The 19,903-nt window shown below is 37.0% G+C and overlaps 1 protein-coding gene across 4 annotated transcripts in view; it reads right to left on the reverse strand.

The window, feature by feature from the left end:
* FRY (FRY microtubule binding protein) overlaps positions 1–19,903 on the reverse strand; it is a 198,494-nt gene that overhangs the window by 14,600 nt on the left and 163,991 nt on the right. For all 4 annotated transcript variants that reach the window (XM_074815878.1, XM_074815877.1, XM_074815876.1 and 1 more), the window contains 6 exons: positions 19,003–19,173; positions 12,943–13,143; positions 12,250–12,411; positions 9,066–9,229; positions 7,672–7,861; positions 682–831 (listed from right to left, as the gene is read on the reverse strand). In XM_074815878.1, coding sequence (XP_074671979.1) covers positions 682–831; positions 7,672–7,861; positions 9,066–9,229; positions 12,250–12,411; positions 12,943–13,143; positions 19,003–19,173 — 1,038 coding nt within the window. The remainder of the gene's footprint in view (positions 1–681; positions 832–7,671; positions 7,862–9,065; positions 9,230–12,249; positions 12,412–12,942; positions 13,144–19,002; positions 19,174–19,903) is intronic.

The raw sequence follows: 19,903 nt of genomic DNA on the forward strand, positions 1-19,903 counted from the left end.
AAAACTCAATAGCAGAAGTTGCACCTATGATAAAAATTCCACCTCTGTGGAATTGAAATTGTGTTCTGTGTATAACAGTTTTGCTTCCCTAAAACCAAATACTGCACAAATCTTAACAAGTTAATCTCCACAGCTCTCTGATGATGTAAGGCACAGTTCTTTCACGGTCACAGCAGTGACCAAGTAACCTCTGTTACTTCTGTGTGAGGCCACACTGTGCTGATGCTGTTGGATAAACACAGGCCAGAATGAAACAATGGGAAGAGCCATCTCATTCATTCCCTAATATATTTTTTTATCATCCAGCTATCACCACAGTTAGTTGACTCAAATGACACCATATTACCATCTTTCATGCTGAACTATGTAAAAAAAAGCTTCTCCTTTTCCTTCGTGGAGCCAACTGGGTCCAGTAGGCACCTGTTTTATATTGTTTTTTGGCACACAGGCTCAACACATCATAACTATTCTATGATTCTATATTACCCATCTGCCAGTACTTACCTAATAAAATAATATGGAAAATTAATGGAAATATGGTTAAGAACAAGAGATAAAAATTAGAGATAGGAGCTGAATACCTTTTTGACATATCTGTTCAGGAGTTGCTCAAAAGTGAAACAGTCAGTAAAATAACACGTTGCAATGCAGCACATGCCTTTTTGAAATTAATATACTCACTGTTTCTGCATCTACAAAAAGGGTGGGACATTCTGAACATGATGTTAACATCTGAGAAGACCTCACAAACTTGGAGCCTATTCCTCGCAGGTTGTCTCCCAAGTAACTAGCTGCATCACAGGTTAGGAAGCAGAATCTTTTCTGAATATTCTGGAAAGCAAAACACAGTTTATTACATTCTTTACTCAAGTACAAGCCTCCATCCTTTGTAAACAAATGGCATGCTTTCTTTTCTTCACACAGTGACGTGCAAAAGAGATCATCTCCCTGTGGAGAACTGCATGTCTGCTCAAGGAAACTGAATAATAGTTATTAAGCTGGAGACAGAGTACAGCTGGCTAGCTGTGAAACTGATCATCTACTACTGAAATACATTCTTTCTTGCAAAGACTATTCAATCTTTATAAAGCCTTTTACCCACAGGTGTTTGTTTTTTTTTTTCTTGGCTGTACAGAGTTAACAGAGTTGATCAGCACATTGATTTTTCTGCCCATTCCGGGCATTGTTTTGTTAGTATTCCATGTCAAGTGGCTAATCAGATAATATAATGGACATCCTAATGCCAAATAGCAGCATGGAAAAATTCAGAGAAAACCTTTTGTTTTCCCCTGTGAGAAAAACCTTCTTACTGAAACTTCTCTGATGCTTGGGAGGACTCCAGAAATACTGCATTGCATCCGGGAATTATTCTTCTCAGAAGATTTTTTTGGTGTTTAGAGTCCTAAACCAGATCAGTCTTCCATAAACATTCTAGTGCTACTACTTCCTTTTCATTTACTAACATGTAAAGTGAATAATAAATAAAAGTAATATATTAGTCTTTCAGGAACTGAAGTAATGATATTGATAAATACACAGCAGGTTTCGCTGCCAAAATATATCTCACTAAGGCCAACTGCTCAGCAGGTGGGAGTAACATGAAAATATTTTTAAAAATAAAAGTACGAAACATTTGTGTATGATTCATTATACTTTACCATAGGCATTTTTCTGAGGAATGTAAGTTAGGACCTGTATTACTGTAAGCATGCCTCACTGGAGAGAAGTGCTTCCCAAATACCAATCTGAATGACAGACATATATATAGTCTGTTACTGCTCCTACACTGGAGCATTGAAGTTAAGTACCTAAAATCAGGTGAGCTGAATTCAGACTTTATTGATAAAGGAAGTTGTTGGACTTAATGATTTTTTTTAAAAAAACCTACATAAGCCCTCATATTGTAGGTAGGGTATACATTATCAATAATTTATAAAATGGTTAAAGAGAAACTTCCTTTACAGACCAATTTCATAACTGCTTATTTGTGAATCTCTCTCTAAATCATCTGAACTGGTCATCTGAACATAGTTAAAATCAGAGAGACTGATACTTGTTTTACTATATGTTTTTACCGTCTTCAACACAGAAAAAAAGCGCTATGCATGTCATTCAGCACATGATTCAGATTCTCTGCTGCAATGAGTCTGTAGTAGAGCTGAGGGCCTCTTACTAATTACCACCAAATGAGGTAGATTATTATTTTTATGAGCAACTAGCAGAATCATCTGAATCATAGGGCTTAGTGACAGTTGGAGATTTACTACTATGATGTCTTCTGAAAAGAAAGATTTAGTCCCAGTCTTAGTGAAACTGTTGCTGACATCTCTTCTGGCAAAGGAAATAGATCTAAATTTGATCCCAACCAACAGAAAAGAGCTAGCTGAGAATGTAAAAGTGGAAGGAAATTTAGAAAGACCGTTTATGGAACAGAGTCCAAGAGATGTGGGTTGAAAAAGACCCACATGTTCTGGAGAACATCTGATCCAACCTTCAACTCAAAGTGGCACTATTGCCAACACTAGATCAGGTCATCCATGGCTTTGTCTAGCTGAGCCTTGAAAGCTCTAACGTCAGAGCTTCCTCAGGCTCTCTGGTAACCTGTTTAGGTGCTGCAATGCCCTCCTGGGGAAGAGTAACTGAGTTTATGAACCTGAGGCAGTGAAGGAGACAGATTACAGAAATAATACAACTGACTTCAATGCATTCAGAATTTGCAGAAAGGAGCCCATTAGAAATAGCTTAATGGGGAAAGGAGATAATGAGAGGTAGAGATTTCTTTAGGAAAAAAAAGAGGACAGAAGCACATTCTACACCACTGAAAGACAGAAAATATATTAAGACATACATCTGGCTAAATCACAAATATTTCACTCAGGCAAATACTCATGCAAAAAAGAACAGAAGGTGAAACTATGTTAAATTACTAAATTGGGTACCAAAAATAGCATGTCGATGTAGGCACAATAATCAGAGAGGGAGATACCAAATAAACTAGTAAGAGAAAGAGAGAATGTCAAGAAGTAAACCAGAAATAATTTAAGAGGAAGGCCAAGGAATCACAAGGGAGAGAAATATCTACTAACAGATGCTACTGAAAAGACTGGTGTTTAATGCCTTGTTTTGCCTTATTGCTCCCAGAAAGGGCATCTGTGTACAGGTAACAATGACACATCTATGAAAACTCAGGTGAGAACGGATCTTGCTAGTAAGGGCTTGGATATTTTTACATCTTTGCAGATTAGGGAAATTATAGTTATATGATATGATATATGATATATAACATATTATTATCATAGATGACATGTTACATATATGATACCTATAATACTGGCTAAGGAGGTCTAGGAGCCATAACAAATACCTTTGAGAGCTCACAGAACACAAAGTGTTGTAAAAAACTTGAGGAAAGTGCTTATCTCAAAAAAAACCCAAGAGCAAAAGAATTAAACACAAAGTTCAGGAAATGGGGGAACATGTAAGAGATTAATAATAGGCAGTACAGACTTGGTCAGAACAAATCATAGCAAACTATTTAATTTTCATGAAAGGCTAAAATTTTCTATTAGGAGGAGAAGCAATCAATATGTTATGTATTAACTCATTTACTATCTTAGAAGTAAGGCAGAGAAACCCAGTCCAGAGATAACTAGGTGTGCAAAACCATATTCAGAAGTTAATTACCAGCAGCTCACTCTCCAATTGGAAAGATAAATTGAGTCGGATTCCACTGGGAACTGTCTCAGGCACTGACCAAGTCATTAGTGAAAATACTGAATTATGGAATATGCAACATGCTTATTAAATGCATGGATGATTGAGCTGCAGGGGCTGCAAACTCCTTGGAAGCCAGGATTAGAATTTAGACTGATCTTGATAAACTGGAGAAGTGGTGCAGGAAAAAGAAAGAAGGTCAAGGTTCTACACCTAGGATGAAACAATCCACAGAGCACACTCAGGATGGAGAATAACCAGGAAGGCAAAATTTTGTAGAACAAGGTCTGCATACTAGATTGGGTTACAAGTGGAAAATAATTAACTGTATTCTCCTGTACAGCAGTGAGCAGAGTGAAGTTTCTAAAGAGGAATACCTTCTATAAAACAGGTAATCCTCTTACAGTCAGTGCTGGTAAGAATTTAGGCTGAAATACAGAACCTGCTATTGCTTTTCAGGTAATACACACACTAACTGAAGAGAGCCCATAGCAACAGTGAGAAGTTTAGAAAATGTGATTTATGGGGAAGGTTGAAAGAACTGAGCTTAAATAAGAGAAGTTTGGGGTAGGTGAAGACCATGGTAATGGTCTTCAAATATAAGCAGCAACTGCAGAGAGAAATACCACTGTGTATAGAGCAAGAAGCCATAGGCATAAAACACAGAAAGAGAAGTTTTCAAGCGATAAGGAGAGTTAAACATTGGACTACATTGCCTAGGAATGTTGTGAAGTTCCACCTTAGCCTAAAGATTAAGAACGGTCTAGAGAAAGAAGTTAAAAGACATTTGACCAGAATGAGAATTATAGTTGATCCTGTCCTGGGCAAGATAAGGAACATGAACTCTTCAGGTCCCTTCCAGCACACATCACAGAATCACAGAATCATCTAGGTTGGAAAAGACCTTGAAGATCATCCAGTCCAACCATTAACCTAACATTGACAGTTCCCAACTACACCATATCCCTCAGCGCTATGTCAACCCAACTCTTAAACACCTCCAGGGATGGGGACTCCACCACCTCCCTGGGCAGCCCATTCCAACGCCTAACAACCCGTTCTGTAAAGAAATACTTCCTAAAATCCAGTCTAAACCTTCTGTGGCGCAACTTGAGGCCATTACCTCTTGTCCTATCGCTTGTTACTTGGTTAAAGAGACTCATCCCCAGCTCTCTGCAACCTCCTTTCAGGCAGTTGTAGAGGGCGATGAGGTCTCCCCTCAGCCTCCTCTTCTCCAGACTAAACAACCCCAGTTCCCTCAGCCGCTCCTCGTACGACATGTGCTCCAGGCCCTTCACCAGCTTTGTTGCCCTTCTCTGGACACGCTCGAGTAATTCAATGTCCTTTTTGTAGTGAGGGGCCCAAAACTGAACACAGTAATCGAGGTGCGGCCTCACCAGTGCATCCACTCATGTTACTTCAACAGTTCTAGTTTATTTTATGAAAATAACTTCCTCAAAGCATTTCAGTCATGGCTTCATCAAAAGCTGACCAGTCTGCTGTTCAGATTCAAGAAAACATCTTCTCCCTTTACTGCTTTCCTTTTCAGATATTCATAAAAGCAACAATCAATTTACAGCTAGGAAGATAACAATTCTGAACAATGTTTTAAAGTATTAAAATGTGAAACAGCGGGAGACTGTATGTTGGTATCTATGTATAGTACTTCACTAAATATATTTATTTTGCAATTATATGTACTACCAGTTCTATAATAAGCTATCATCTCAGCTATGTCCTTCTGGGTGCAGATTACAGTGGCTGAAATCTTTCAAGTGAGGTCTGAATGCAGTATATATTTTAGGAAATGAGACTACTGTTGACAATAATGCCAACCACCAGCATGTTATGAATAGGTATATGTCTGCATATAGTCACTGTTCTTTGTGTCAATGTAAATAATAACAAAATATTCTCAAAACATCTTTTTAGCCTCAGGTTTCCTCTTCTGGGAAGAGGACTTTCTGTAACAACAGGGCTCGGTTGTGGAAACTACTTGCTAGCCCTCAAATCTACTTGTCTTGGAACTGTATCAGCTGGTCTGCTGGAAGACATTTGATTCGACTGAATACAAAGAGGGAGCAGTAAAGATAATCCAGAGATCCCTGAGCGATGACTCTGTTACAGGAAAAGTACTTCAATAATTTCAGGAATTTTAAACAAGTTTAGAGTGTCGTAGGCAAACATCCAAGATACTATTAACTTGATGCAGACTGGAATGTAGGTGCCCTGGAAAATGCACTTCTTTCACTTCACCAAGTATTTCGTTGACAAGCTCCTCCAAACAAGGATTTTGGCAGTACTTTGCATTGCAAGCCTAGTACATCTTGGGCTGGTTTCTGACACTTCCTGTTGAGGGTCAAAAGTCTTTTAAGTTAGTGGATGAGTAGCAAAGTTTGATGGTGCAAACACAATACAATTCCAGACAAGCTGGGATCTTATGAAAAAAATCTGGGAAAATAATACTCCTATGTTTTAACCCTGAAGAGGAGAACAAACCTATTTTTATAAACTAAAAGTTCTGGTTTGTTGATACTATTAACACCTTTTTTTTTTTAATTACTGTTGTTCAGGTTTTGCTGTTACTGAAAATTTTTTTGAGAGCAGTATTGCATCTTTCTCCTCCAGTATCAACTGAAGAAAATGAGTAGGCTATCTTCTGAATATAGGGCACGTACAACAGCAAATGTAGTGTGTGCATGCCAGGGTTTGGAGTCAAACAGGTACTTTACAGGTAATGTCTAGGTCTTGCATTACACAGTATTATTTATTTAGTTTTCAGAAGTGTGACACCAGCTTCTTTTCACCTCTTCAAAGAGAACAGAAAGGTCAAATAACTCTCAGAACACTTGAACAGGGCTATTAACCTCTATGACTGACATAATGGCAGAAAAGCTGAAATAACACATCATGAAGAAACACAGGGCTAATTTTCAAAATGAACTGTTGTGAACTCAAGTCAGCACTGTCTTTTTCATTTCAAATGGTTATTTATCAGTGTTTAAAAGAATGCCTATAAGGCACCCATATTTACAGTGGTGTAATGTTTAAATGAGGACACTGCGCAAGCTAGAGAGGACATGCAATTAACTCTAGGGGAGCACAGAAGAAACAGGATGGAGAAGAGATTCTTATTGTATGATGCTTCTTTCTTATAAGGATAGTCTTAAAGATATGGAAAGATCTTGAGATTGTATATTTATTAGCGGGGTACCCATCGCTAATAAAAAATTGTGTACTCTGAGATCATAGGTACTTAAACTCTGCATGAAGTTATGTGGCTGCTGTGTACACTGTTGCAGCATGCTAAACATCCTGCAGCTGCCTCATATAAAGCAGGAGAAACCATTAAAAGAGGCTTTATAACTAAGTATAGGTAAAAACAGTTATTTCTTAGAACAGCCTCTACATTTGACTTTTTTCCTTATCTTTTTGCAAGATTATCTTTTCAAGTATACCGTTTTAGAAAGGAGAAATGTATTTCTAGTCTTCAGACTCAATCTCCAGAATCTATGTTACATCATGGCAGATGTATATTTCTATTCAGATGTACAGAATATTTAATAATGTTGACATTTACATGGGCATGATCAGATTTCAACAGTTTGAGATGAAAGAAGAGATTAACAATAGTTTGAGATGAAAAGGCTATTTCCTGTCTCTTGCAGTTATTGTTTCAGGCTGTTTGTAAAGTACTGAAGAAAATAAAGTATCTTTAAAGTGGATATGTATTTTACAACTATCTCCAAACCTGCAAGTATGAGACACATGCTATTTTTATGACAAAACTGGTCCTAGAAGACAATTTTGCATGAAAAGATAGTATGGCAGTTCTGCAGCACGCAAAACTACAATGGTTATATACCTAGTAGTCATTACTGGTACTATCAAAGAACACCCTAATAGCCACACACAATCTAAACATTTTGATTTTGTATCTTAAACTTATTTTCTCACCTTAAACAGGGAAGAGAACACATGAAATGTATAAACTGCACAGGAACCATCAGAGTCGCACATGAGCTGGTTGATATGACTACGCCAGGCTTCTTCTGCATCATCACATGCTGCTGGCTGAAATGCAGCAAGGATGGCAGAAAAAAATGGTGACGGAGGAGGGGAGGTATTTCGATCAACATCTCCAAAACTGAAGGAGAAAAAAAAACCCTGTGATGAAAGGAGAATACCAAGAGCGTGGCAGATAAAATACACTATAAGAGAGAGATATAATAACAGGACCAATTACAGCACCTTTCTAAAAATATTAATGAACTTTCAAATTACTTTTGAAGGTTGGCAAGATGTTGGCTACAATGAGAAAAACCTCCAAATCAGAATCTCTATCTTCAGACCATTATAATCTATCTTCCTCCATCCCAGAATACCTGAATTGTTTTATTGCACCACCTTTTGGAGGAAGAAGGCTGAAACTCCACAGAAAGATAAAGCCCATAAGGAAAAACTCCTCTTCTAGGAAAAGTTGTTTTTAATAATGTATAGAAGAAGTACTGAAAAGAATCTCAGCATGTACAAACATTATATATACTGATCTGTTTGGTTTCCCCACAATGTAATGGACTGGAGAAGAACCATCCCTTCTCCACACTGTTCTTAGGACAGAGCATTATTTTGACACTTCATGGTCAGTGAAACAGGCTGACTACCATTTTTAAAGGGTACTAAGCTACTTGATCTTGTATATTATTTTTGAGGATGGAGAAATACTTCCTATGGCTCCCAAGAACAGGAACTGTGATTCTGAACCATGTGGCACACAGAGAGCAGGCTTCTTTATACAGCCTCATTCCTCTCCTTTCCATAAATACAGGCTAACTGAATTCTAACACAGCATCCCGAATCTGAAGGAACTCCATAAGGCATGGAAAAATCTTGATGCCTTGCTGCAACATACACTGGGGTCCAGCCATGCTCACCAGCAGACTCGAGTGTACAGATGGGATTCTTGACAATATTGTGACTTCCCTGTGACCCGCAAGAAATCAGAAGCATAAATATATGGCTGATCTGTTGAACAGCTAACTAAAAAGTATTTCCATTACTGTGAATCTTTAAAAATCCTTTTTTTTTCCCTTGACTAAATATATTACATATATAATGACTAACTGATAGATGTATGTAAAAATCGTATCTTTTTTTCCTAGAAGGAAAATCTTGCAGGATTTTTGAACTGTGTGATAATCATGCAGATAATTAGGGCACTGTCTTCTCACTGCTCTAAACTCATGAGAATTTAATAAAATTCAAAACAGCCATTCCATTAACTAACACCTTGTTACCACTTTGTTGTACAGTGTAAAAGAACTTTTATGAATAATAGCATATAGAAGTACCTAGCAAGAGGAAATTGTTCCAGCCTGTCAACTTTCTCTTCAGTCTCTGTCATATCCAGACTAAGGCTATCACTGCATTCAAAAGCTCCAGGGAGTTCATTTGTAGACCCTGAAAGGTCATCCTCATGAACTGCTGTATCTTGTTCTTCATGTACAGCTTCAACCTAGGGGAGTGAATGATGATGTCTTAGAAAACAGCAAATGAATAAGTTAATTCCACTAATAAACAGAAAGCATTTAATGAAAAAAACCACTTGACATGTTAAATTGCACAGCTATAAAGCCACAGATTATAAATGACATGAATCAAGTCACAGTTCTTCAAAAATGCTGTATTTGCTTAACTTGTTGTCTTGGATCAATATTATTTTTAAGGCATTTCTTCAACTTAATTTGTCTAGCAAAGAATTTCAGATTTCAATGCATTTGGCAACATAGCAGGGAAGTATTTTTTCAGGAAAAACGACAGGATTCTTGTTACTGTCAGGCTGTCCTTGTCACTTACCACTTTATAGTGTCCAAGAGTGTATTAAAGCCTCCCAAAATATATTGACAACAATCACTGTCTGGAAGACTATATGCATGTTTAGAATTGAGAATTATTTTTAGCATGTCATTTACATAATAACTTCCATTCAAGAGGAATCCAAAGCATTCTGCAGGCCATTAAAAGGATTAAGCTTCTATCATTTCTTTCCTTTTTCATCCATCAGCACCTAAAGCTCTTGATTTCTTTTTGAAACTCTCCAATTTCCCTTACATTTTTAGTCTGAACAAATTTTGTTTCAGTTTTAATCTTTTGACTTTTGTCTGCATCATCCATATCATTCTGCAAAGCAGTTCATGTAGGGATGACTGCAGTGGGTAGCTCAAACTCTTTATCTTTTCTGTTTGGGGTATCTCATAAGGTGTGTGTCTGTGCATATGTGCATACGCGGGAGAAATAGGGGAAAACTTTGTAGAGTAGGGCTGATGGTTGGACTCAATGATCCAAAGGGTCTTTTCCAACCTGAATGATTCTATGATTCTATACGTGCATGTACATACATGTGTTGGGAGATGATAGGGAGGGAAATCCATGGCAAGTGGAATTAAAAGAGAAAAGTGGCCCTCTGCAGGTTACCAGACCTGCTTGGATCTTACAGATAAACCCTGGAGATTTGCATTTCTAAAAATTAAACAAGACTTCTATCAGAAAGGACAGCATCAAAAATTAAGTAGGAGAAAGGTTTTTTTGGTTTGTTTTATTTTATAAGCAAAGGGATAGGAATATTCCTGAGTCCAGGATGGATGAAATAAATCAGAGCACAAACCATCTTGAAAAGAGACATGAAACCTATATAGCTGAATTACCAGAAGAGGAAACAGAGCAGCTGGCAAGAAGCATAAATGTTGCCTGCTTCTTCAAGAAATAGTATTAACCACTTAAAAATATGAAATATTAGCTTGAAAGGACCACTGGTTTATTCACTGCAATGACAGTGTTTGTATGAGGAAAACACATTTTGATGGGACAGGGTAAGGGAGGAAGAAAGAGGAAGCAAACACCTCACAGCCACTGGCGTCCAATACGCTAAGAAGTATGGTTACTAGAAAAAAATATCTTTGAGGCAAAAAACATTAAGAAGGCATTCTGTGTAAAGTTTATCAATTCAAACATCTTTGTAACACTGGCAAATCCCTGTCAACTTAAGTTATGTATTTCACAAATATCAAACCTGTCTCAGGACTAGCTGAATTTGCCTGTCAATCCCACAAGAAACTCCTGTGATTTTACATTCTTTATTTCCAAAGCTTTTCATTTTTTGATGAACATTTGCACATGGATATTGGGACATTAAAGAAATTTTCACAGTAAAGATTCTAAAACCCCAGGCATAGATGAAACTCATGAACTGTGATTTGCAATTCTTAATGTACCTACCAATATCTACTGCAGCTGGATGCATGAGATTAGCTGCAGTCACCACCTGCAAATGTATCTGTTCTGACTGCAGCTTCCTGACCTGAAATTCTGTCAACTTTTGCTGCTTATGGTTGTTACATGGTAACTTGTCTATGAACAGTTGTTTTGACAAATGATAATGAGTTTACCTTTTCCACAACCATTATTTTGAGAGGTTCCCCTCCTTTCCTATCCTTACCCACATTTCCCTCCTCCTGACCTTTCTTCCTCCTGGGGAGGTTTCTGACACAATTTGTTCAATATTCAGCACAATTCCAACCTCCTTTTCTATCTTCACTAGAAGTTTCCATTACTTCGGTTATATGTAGTGCTAGCAGTGCTGTACCAATTTTCTGTGTGGTTGCATTTGGAGGGGACCAAGGGCACGAACACAAGACGTATTCTTCCCCTGCCCTACTCTCTTACGCTGCTCTTTCTGCAGAAGTCACCAATTTAGACATGACAGAGAAAGCTTTACTGGTAAGGCAACAGTGTCCTAAAGACACTAACCCCCACACACATCCTGCCCCAGATTATATTTTACAGAGACATTGAGAGCAGTAGGTTCACCTGATCTCCCACAAAGAAGTATTATCAAAGAGAATATTAAAGAAATTGCCCCCACACTGATAATAACTTACCTTACTCTACGTTCAACTTCTGATACAATTGTCTGAAATAAACTGTGCTGATCATGGTTGTTGTAACCTTGCAAATCCTGCCTCCCCACCCTACAAAGATGGCTTAATACTGTGGTCATGAATTTAAAATTTCTGAGTGTCTGCCAAAAGGCAAGAACTGAATCCAGTGCACAAAACTGTACAATAGGTTCCCACATACAAAAAAATCTCAGAGAATACACGCATACACCCACCACATGAGTTGGCATATCATTCTTTTAAATCAGCATGAAGAACAAAAGAATATTCCTTTAGGATTGTAACTTGTAGCCAGTTCATGAATTTGTCTCCCAATGAGCTTCTAGTATCTTGGTGCATATGTAGTGTTATATACTTAAGAAACAATAAAAACTTTTAATGAAGAAAGTATAAGTAGAAAGTAAAGGGTATCAATGTGCAGGAGCATATGAATGTGTTGTACTATGCCATTACACATTAGGAGTCAGAAAGTACTTGCTTTCATAGATCAAATCCTTCATGAAAGCATAGGTAAAATAAACTTGTAAAAGTGTTATGCAAAATACAGTCCAGTTGGAAAAGAAAGTAAAAATGTATTCACCTTGGATTCTTCAGACACTTGGAGATTATTCATATCAGGTAAAGCCACATCAAAGCTGGATGTTCCTATATTAAAATGATGAGGGTCTGCTGAGGTTGTGTCACATGATGTAGAAAGTGAGTCAATATGATTTGTATCCTCAGATGGGGAAAGAGTTATAATCTGTTTAAAAGATAACAAAAGCAAAGAAGAACTGAGTATACAGGCTACCCTACCACACATGGCTTTCATGAACATGCAAAGCAGACCCTGTCTTAAAGGGCAGTGACAGTGGCTCTCTTAGTCTGTACATGCAGGCATATTGTAACCCTTTCAATGTTTCTGTCATAAAAATTGTATGCAAACATCCCAGAAGTGAACAATGAAAAACTGACACAGTTTACCAAACTGGAATCTTGCCCCATTTCTTTAAGTATTAGTTACTACTGGCCATTTGTGCAAAATTGTGACATAGTAATTTATGGAAAAAAAGACAAATAATCAGATCTGATGTTTCCTGTGTTTTGAACTATGCATTAAAATTCCTGTTCACATTTGCAACTAAGGGAAAATCAAGTAGTGACAAAACACCACACCGAGTGCCACCCTTGAATTTCAGCTTATTAGATTGCACCTGGGTGAGAGGAAACTAAAAGCCGAGCTTATTTAAAAACACAACCCTATCTTTTCTTAAACTGTGAGTTTGCAACTTACTAGGTCTGAGTTCTCCAAGATTTGGCTGGTGGTCAGGTCCTCCTCCTCGGATGACTCATCGGAGTCCTCATGGTTCATTTTGTTCAGGCTGGGCGTGCTCCCTGAGAGCTGGCTCTCTTCCAGCAGCTGCATGTCACACTTGTCCAGGCTATCCAGGGACCGTCTGCGTACTCCCCAGTTGAAGTTGTCCATGCTCTCACCCTGAAATCAGATATAGGGTCAGCTTCCTTGACTGGAAATCCATTGTATACAAACCACTAATCATTAGATCAAAGTTAGCTCAAGAAATATTTTTACGTAAAAATACAATACAAACTTGATATATGCATTATTTTGTTTGTTCACCTGGAGATAAGAGCAGAAGCATGGAAATGACAGTTAAATGAAGATTCATACTTTTCAGCATTAGGTGTCTTTCATGCATTTGCTGATTTAAAAATTTGTTTTTGTAAGTCCACATATACACACACCTCAATACCACTAGAGCAATGACAGGCAAAAGAAAAGTTTAGAAGCAATTTTAAAGGATTTTTCAATGAGGTTTAAAAGTATTAGGAGGCTAGTTCATAACAACGGTTCAACTGCGAAACATGTTAAAGATTTTAGACTCTTTGCATTATATACATAACCATAATGATGAGTAGATTTGCACAAACCCTTCATTTACACACAAAATGTAATCGCTAAAGCAGCACACCTTTTTAAACTTTTATTCTAGGCCCATATTGCTTATTTTTGTAACTTGAATTTGTTTGAATTATTTGAAACTATACTTTGAGAATAACCTGATTAGCATTGCCTGAGATTTCACATTTTAAAAACAACGGTCAAATAGACCAAATATTTTATATTGACTTTCAGTTCTGATCCTGCAAGCAGTTACATAAAACCAAGTGCATTAAGCAAATTGCATAACTTTTGTTAGGATGGTGAAATGATCCAAAGATCACATGGTTTCTTTCATGTATAAAAATTAGTTTTCCACCATTTTCCTACCTGTTTAATTTCTGTATTTTCCAGTGGACTGTATCCTTTTCCCTAATTGCACTAATTCTCTCGCTCCCTTCTTGAAGACTAGCCAGGCTCCTCTTCGGCAAATGCAGGAGCATGTCCACAACTGCTCATGGACCCGCAGAGGCCAAAGGGGCCTTACACAGCATGAAGGGCCTACCCAGAAGTATCCAGTTGCAATTTTGGGTACTTTATCTACGTGAAAGCCCTCAACCTTACCTCAACGTGGGAAGGAAATTTATAGAGAAAAATGTTTCTTTTTAAGGTTCAGGGCTGACTGTTTAAACAACTCTCTAAGATGCAGCACTCTTAAACAAGCAAACCAATTGCTGAATATGCAAGTTGACAGTGATCTTTTAAATATAAACTTGACAAAAATTTAGTTCTGCCTAAAAAAATAATAAATATTATTATCAAATCACTGATTATGAGTATGTCCTGGGCTTATGCAGATTAAAATTATGTGCAATCATAGAGAAAGAGGTCTGAGTTCAGTAAGGTCCCTTAAGCAGATTTGTAATTTTAAACACTTGAGTAGTCCCCTTTCAGGACTACTCAGACATTTACTGAATGGGGACTAAACTGCATAAAGCACAATTAATTCAATTGCAATCTTACCTCCTTAACAATCAACAAACTTGCACAAATATATCTTATTTTGCATTACTGCCCTTTAATGAAATGGACTGTGGAATATGATTAGAAAGAAGGAACGTTCAGTTTTAATGGTTGGACTAGATGATCTTCAAGGTCCTTTACAACCTAGTTGATTCTGTGATTCTGTGATTCATGACACTAAGTTCACAGTTCACAAACAAATAGGCAAAAAGAAAAAAAAATATTTTTTAGGAAAAAGGCAATCCAGAAATGCAATAACTGTAATCCACAGGAACATTCAGAACTAAGGAATGACTATATTCAAGAGCAAATGAACCTGAAATTGTTATGAAACCTGACACATTGTTGGAAGAACCCTGTATTTTCATCCTGGGACTAGGATCGTATGGTAGTTTTGTGTGACAAGAGAACAGAACACATCTAAGATTTAAGAAATTAGGTCTCTTTAAGTCATAAAAATGACTATTCAGTTTGCAGCGATTTATTTTAACAAATTCTTTGGTTGTTCATCCTCCCCCACAAAGGCTGGAGGACACATGCAGTAATGAGACATCCTCCACAAACACATCAGTTACTGAACTAACAAATGATAAAATGACATAAATAAGCAAGCAAGCAAAGATGACCATCACCACACCACGATCCTCATGATGCCTAGTACTGCAACCAGTAAACTTTGCAGCCCATGTCTATGGGAATATTTATTGTTGCAGTTTTATTATGCAATGTCTTAAAGAAGGAAGATAGCAAAAAAGAAGAAAAATGGTAAGGGACACTTCCAGGGCATGCAGTTAGAAGGGGGAGTGAATTAGAAGTGAGGGAAAAGGGTAAGAGAGATGAAACACAGTACCCACAGTATTTGGGTTAGCGTAAGCTTGCTACAGGGGCACCCAGAATCATACTGAATTTAAACAAGAGGTCAACACATGTCTACAAAGATGGAATTTATTTCATAGTCTGTTAAGCAATCTTTCTTTCACAGTTAACAAGAAGGAGGGAAGATGTATCTGAGAGGCTGTTCTTTTTTATCTACAGTGGGAGAAAAGCTATCTCCTGTCTGAAAAGCCACCAGTAACAAATATCAATTCAAAAGAAAACAGTTACATATTATAAAAGTGTCTGGCCAGCAGAGAACACACAGAAATTCCCACAATCACCACCCTCTGGTAAAGGAGTGGACGTGCCCTTGCAGCCTCTTTAAACCTTACGACAACCCAGGGAAAAAGGAGAGACACAGAAAGGGCAGTAAAAAGCGAAGTAACCCTATGCGTGGGAGAGCAGCATGGTTCCTCCATAGAGCTAGTAAGAATCACGCAACACTTCTTTCACACAAATTGTTATCCTTACTGTATTGACAAAGTATGCAAAGTTAATGGAGTCACACCAATATTGTAGGGTATAGGCAAAAGTATTGTGGAACTCCATAGTAAGGCACTACTTCCATATGGTTGTTATCTTTTAGAGAACAGGCATTTTGAGACAAATATTTTTTGAGAGTTGTGTTTGCATTATAACTGATGTACAAACAATCAGAAACGAATATGCAAAATACTATTGTTGCTGATTTTTGTATAATTTGTACAACTCATCACAGTTCTCTGTCAGTTCAGTTCTCTCTATACATTGATAAACTGCAAGTTTAGGTCCCAAACTGGCAACCACTGATGCTCCTTTTCAGTTTCCTTCACAGGGTAAATGAGTCCAGCAAAGTTGGTATACAGTTGAATTAAGCTGTGTGAATTAATTTATTTAGTCAATTAAATTCAGGCTGGTAGGCAATGATGTAAACTTTCTGGAGATCTCAGGTATCAGCTCTAGCAAGATGCTAACAGGAGCCAATATACCGCAACTGAAAAGCTGGAAATTATATATAATTTTCCCATGGAAACAAATGGCCTAAACTTTATTATATTATAAATAATGAAGTTCTTCTTTTGTTTCTACATATTATTATGCACAAAGATACCAAAAGAAAAAATGGCTCAATTTGAAAAAATTCTGATACTAGATTAAGGTATTTTAAAATTTGTGAAGACTGTTGAACATGTCAAAACCAAACTCAAATTGAAGCAGAATTTTTGAAAAAGACCTCAAAAATATTTCTAATACAAGACAAAAAATGAAGCACCTGTCAAAAGTGCAAGCATGCACACACCAACCCACCTATGCACACACCGAAGGGGGGGAGGGCAACAACAAAACTATGATGTTATTCTATAATACAAATTTGCAAGAAGGCATAACATATGCTGGCACATCTGAGTTCAAGTAGCATTCTTACCTGAAGTTCCTGGGTAGCAGATATAACAGACAGAAAAACAAATAGAAAGAATCTATGTAAAATTACTGTATTAAAGACATCATAGACAAACATTTGCCTACAACTTTAACTAATATTATGACAGAAACTTCAAGTCTTCAGTCTACCTTTTAAGTTTGAAAATAACCATTACATGCTTTCACATCTTTATGAAGTTTCAAACAAGTACATCTTGTGGTCTGGGGATGATACAAGCATCCCTGGCCTGTTTGAATCATAAGGGCTTTTTGGCAAGACTGTTTGTGCTCTTGCTAGCTTAAGTTTTCTAACACTGTTTTATTCATGTTTATGAATATATCAAATTCAGACTTGAAGTAAATGATACAGTTTCAACTCAGTCATTAGAGAAGTAGCCTCTTACACCAGGTTTGAATTTGGCTGAAGTATTTATTTATTTAAAACAGTAGTAAGTCAGTCTGGACTAAACCTTGGGATGCAAGGTCTCAGATCCATGGCAATTTGAAAACTGTATTAAGTAAAAGACTACATTTTTCATTTTACTTCACATAAAACTAGAGAAGCTTAGTATCTGTTCCACGACCAACTTAAGACAATTAGTGTATTGATTCATTTAGGCCTCAGTCTTGAAGTTAGCCACATGTATAAAACAAATCTTTGCAGGGCCACAGTCCATGAAGGTAAACTCATTTTGATAGCAATTGTTCTACACAATCATATAGAATCTGGTATTAACTGGTGAAGAGAAAGAAGAAATTCCTGAATTTCACTGGACAAAAAATTATCATGTGATATTTAGTCAAAATTGCAGTCCCAAGTCCTTGTAATATCTTGAAAGCATTTAAGACACAGAAATTATTGCAGCCAGTATACTTTTTGACAAACAACCTGGCATTGCTGTTTTATCATTTATCACTGTTTGGAACATTAAAGCTCCTTCATAATATTTGGCTAATGTATTTTCAACCATTGATGCCAACTGCTTTTTTTGGTTTTGTTTGGTTTGGTTTGGTTTTTTTTAGCAAAGTCATGGGCAGCTGTGAGCCAAAATTACTGTATTTTGATACAGAGATTCCTGACTTGGAAAATAAGGACTCTGTGAAATCTCCTTCTATTCCTTCATCCTTTCTCTTCACTGGAAGAAAAATAAAATTCAGATGTACATGAGTTCATACCTGGGGGGTCTGTTTACCTAAAAATTATTTTGTTACTGTAATTCAACTAGGGAGGAAACTGATTAGTTCTTCTTGTACACATGTTCTTCTCAGGGCTAAGAGTGATGCCTGAGAGAATTCATATTAAAATCGAGTCCAGATTATGACAAGACAATTTATTAAGCTGTTAGGTTTGCTGAATATCTGCACCTTAAGTACTTCAAGAGAGTTAACAATTTCCAAAATTTTAAATAGCAACACAATTGTTAGACTTGTTTGGCAATGGATATTCATTTTTGGCCTTTTCCACCCAAAAAGAAAGAAATACTCCAAGTTTGATATAAGCAAGGTTAAAGGGTGTAGCCCCCCAAAATTCAGCAGTTCAACTTTTTCCCTTCAGCAGTTTCAGCTCAAGGTGAGCTGACAGGCTTCACCTGTTGAGACTTGATCTGGGCCCTCAGGGTTCTGTTTAGCTCCTGCATGAAATGATGAAATCACAGACACCTAAGCAGAGTGGAAGGTAAATCTCTCTAAGCATTAGTGATTTCATCAGCAGTTGCAGGAGTAACGACAGCCTGAAGGCCTGAATTCATGTTTTGGAGGGTTACTCTTGAACCAAGAGATTTGGAACAATTTCATTTTATAGGTTTTTAATCAGCAAATATATTTTTGTTAACAATTTAGACCTTTAAAAATTGTACTTAAAATAAATTCACTTAAAAGTAAATTCACTGAAAAGGTACTAGAACAGACACTTTATCTTCCAGTAACAGTTCTGCAGTGTTTCCTAAAGTAGATTTGGAAAGGAAGGGTGTGGTACCCTTTTACTGTTATGCTACTGAAAGAAACACTAAGTGAACATTATAAATAATCCGAACTCAAAGCTAAATTTATAGTTATACAGTTAAAGTTTTATGTTACAAGAAGAGTATAGTGTTTAGTAGAAAGAATAACAAACTGTTTTAACAGAAAAGATGTTTCAGAGAAAATATACTGTACCTCCCCATCTTCCAGCTCAACATCTAGGAAATCAAAGTCCCTAAAGACTCTGAATTGTTGTTCACTGTTTGAATCATCCATGTTCTCCTGCTCCCTTGTTCCGTCTTCTGAAGACACCAAGCTCGTCTGGTGCTCAATCAGATCCAAATCACCACAGGAAGAAAAAATTACCTACAATTCAAAGGATTTCTGTTGTAACAAACTGTTCCCTCTGGTTGTTTCTTCCTAAAAGCTGTAATTGCTTATTCGGAAGACTGTATTTCCAGTACACACCTAATTCCTTCACCGAGTATTTTTAGAACACTCTTTATTATTTATGTTGGACAGGTGCCTTCAGATTAAACTTGTACAAAGAAACAACTTCATATTGCAGGAACGCGTCCAAGAATATTACAGCTACCTCCTAATGGCTGCAGACTGATGTTGCCTGGATGTTTATATACATTTATAGGAACAAAATTCAGAGAACTTAGCAAAGAAAATACTGTCAAGGGAATGAGATAGTAAATTCATCAAAAAATCTCTAGTTAAAAATGATGTTCAAAAATATGACAAGATTAGAAAATAAAACAAGCTGCAATTTTTCCTTTCCTACTAAAAATAATTATATCTGCAACTCAGTTACAAAAATGCAACATCCCTGTCTTGCAGAAGTGAAGGAACTGTTTGCCATAATACAAGTGGCATACAACATATCCAGAAAACATTCAGAAATTTTCCTGTCTCCGTAGAAAATACTTAGTAACTATTTTAAGAGCTTCCTACCCTGAATGATCTATTGCCCATTTCCTGGCACCAGATAAAATTAATTTTTAAAGAGTAACATTAGAACAGCTATCTAATGGAAAAATCAGACATGCCCCCCCCCTCCAGTTTTACTTCTGTAATTTAATTTTTTACT

Source organism: Strix aluco, chromosome 2 (assembly GCF_031877795.1).
Source record: "Strix aluco isolate bStrAlu1 chromosome 2, bStrAlu1.hap1, whole genome shotgun sequence".
NCBI classification, from domain to species: Eukaryota; Metazoa; Chordata; class Aves; order Strigiformes; family Strigidae; genus Strix; species Strix aluco.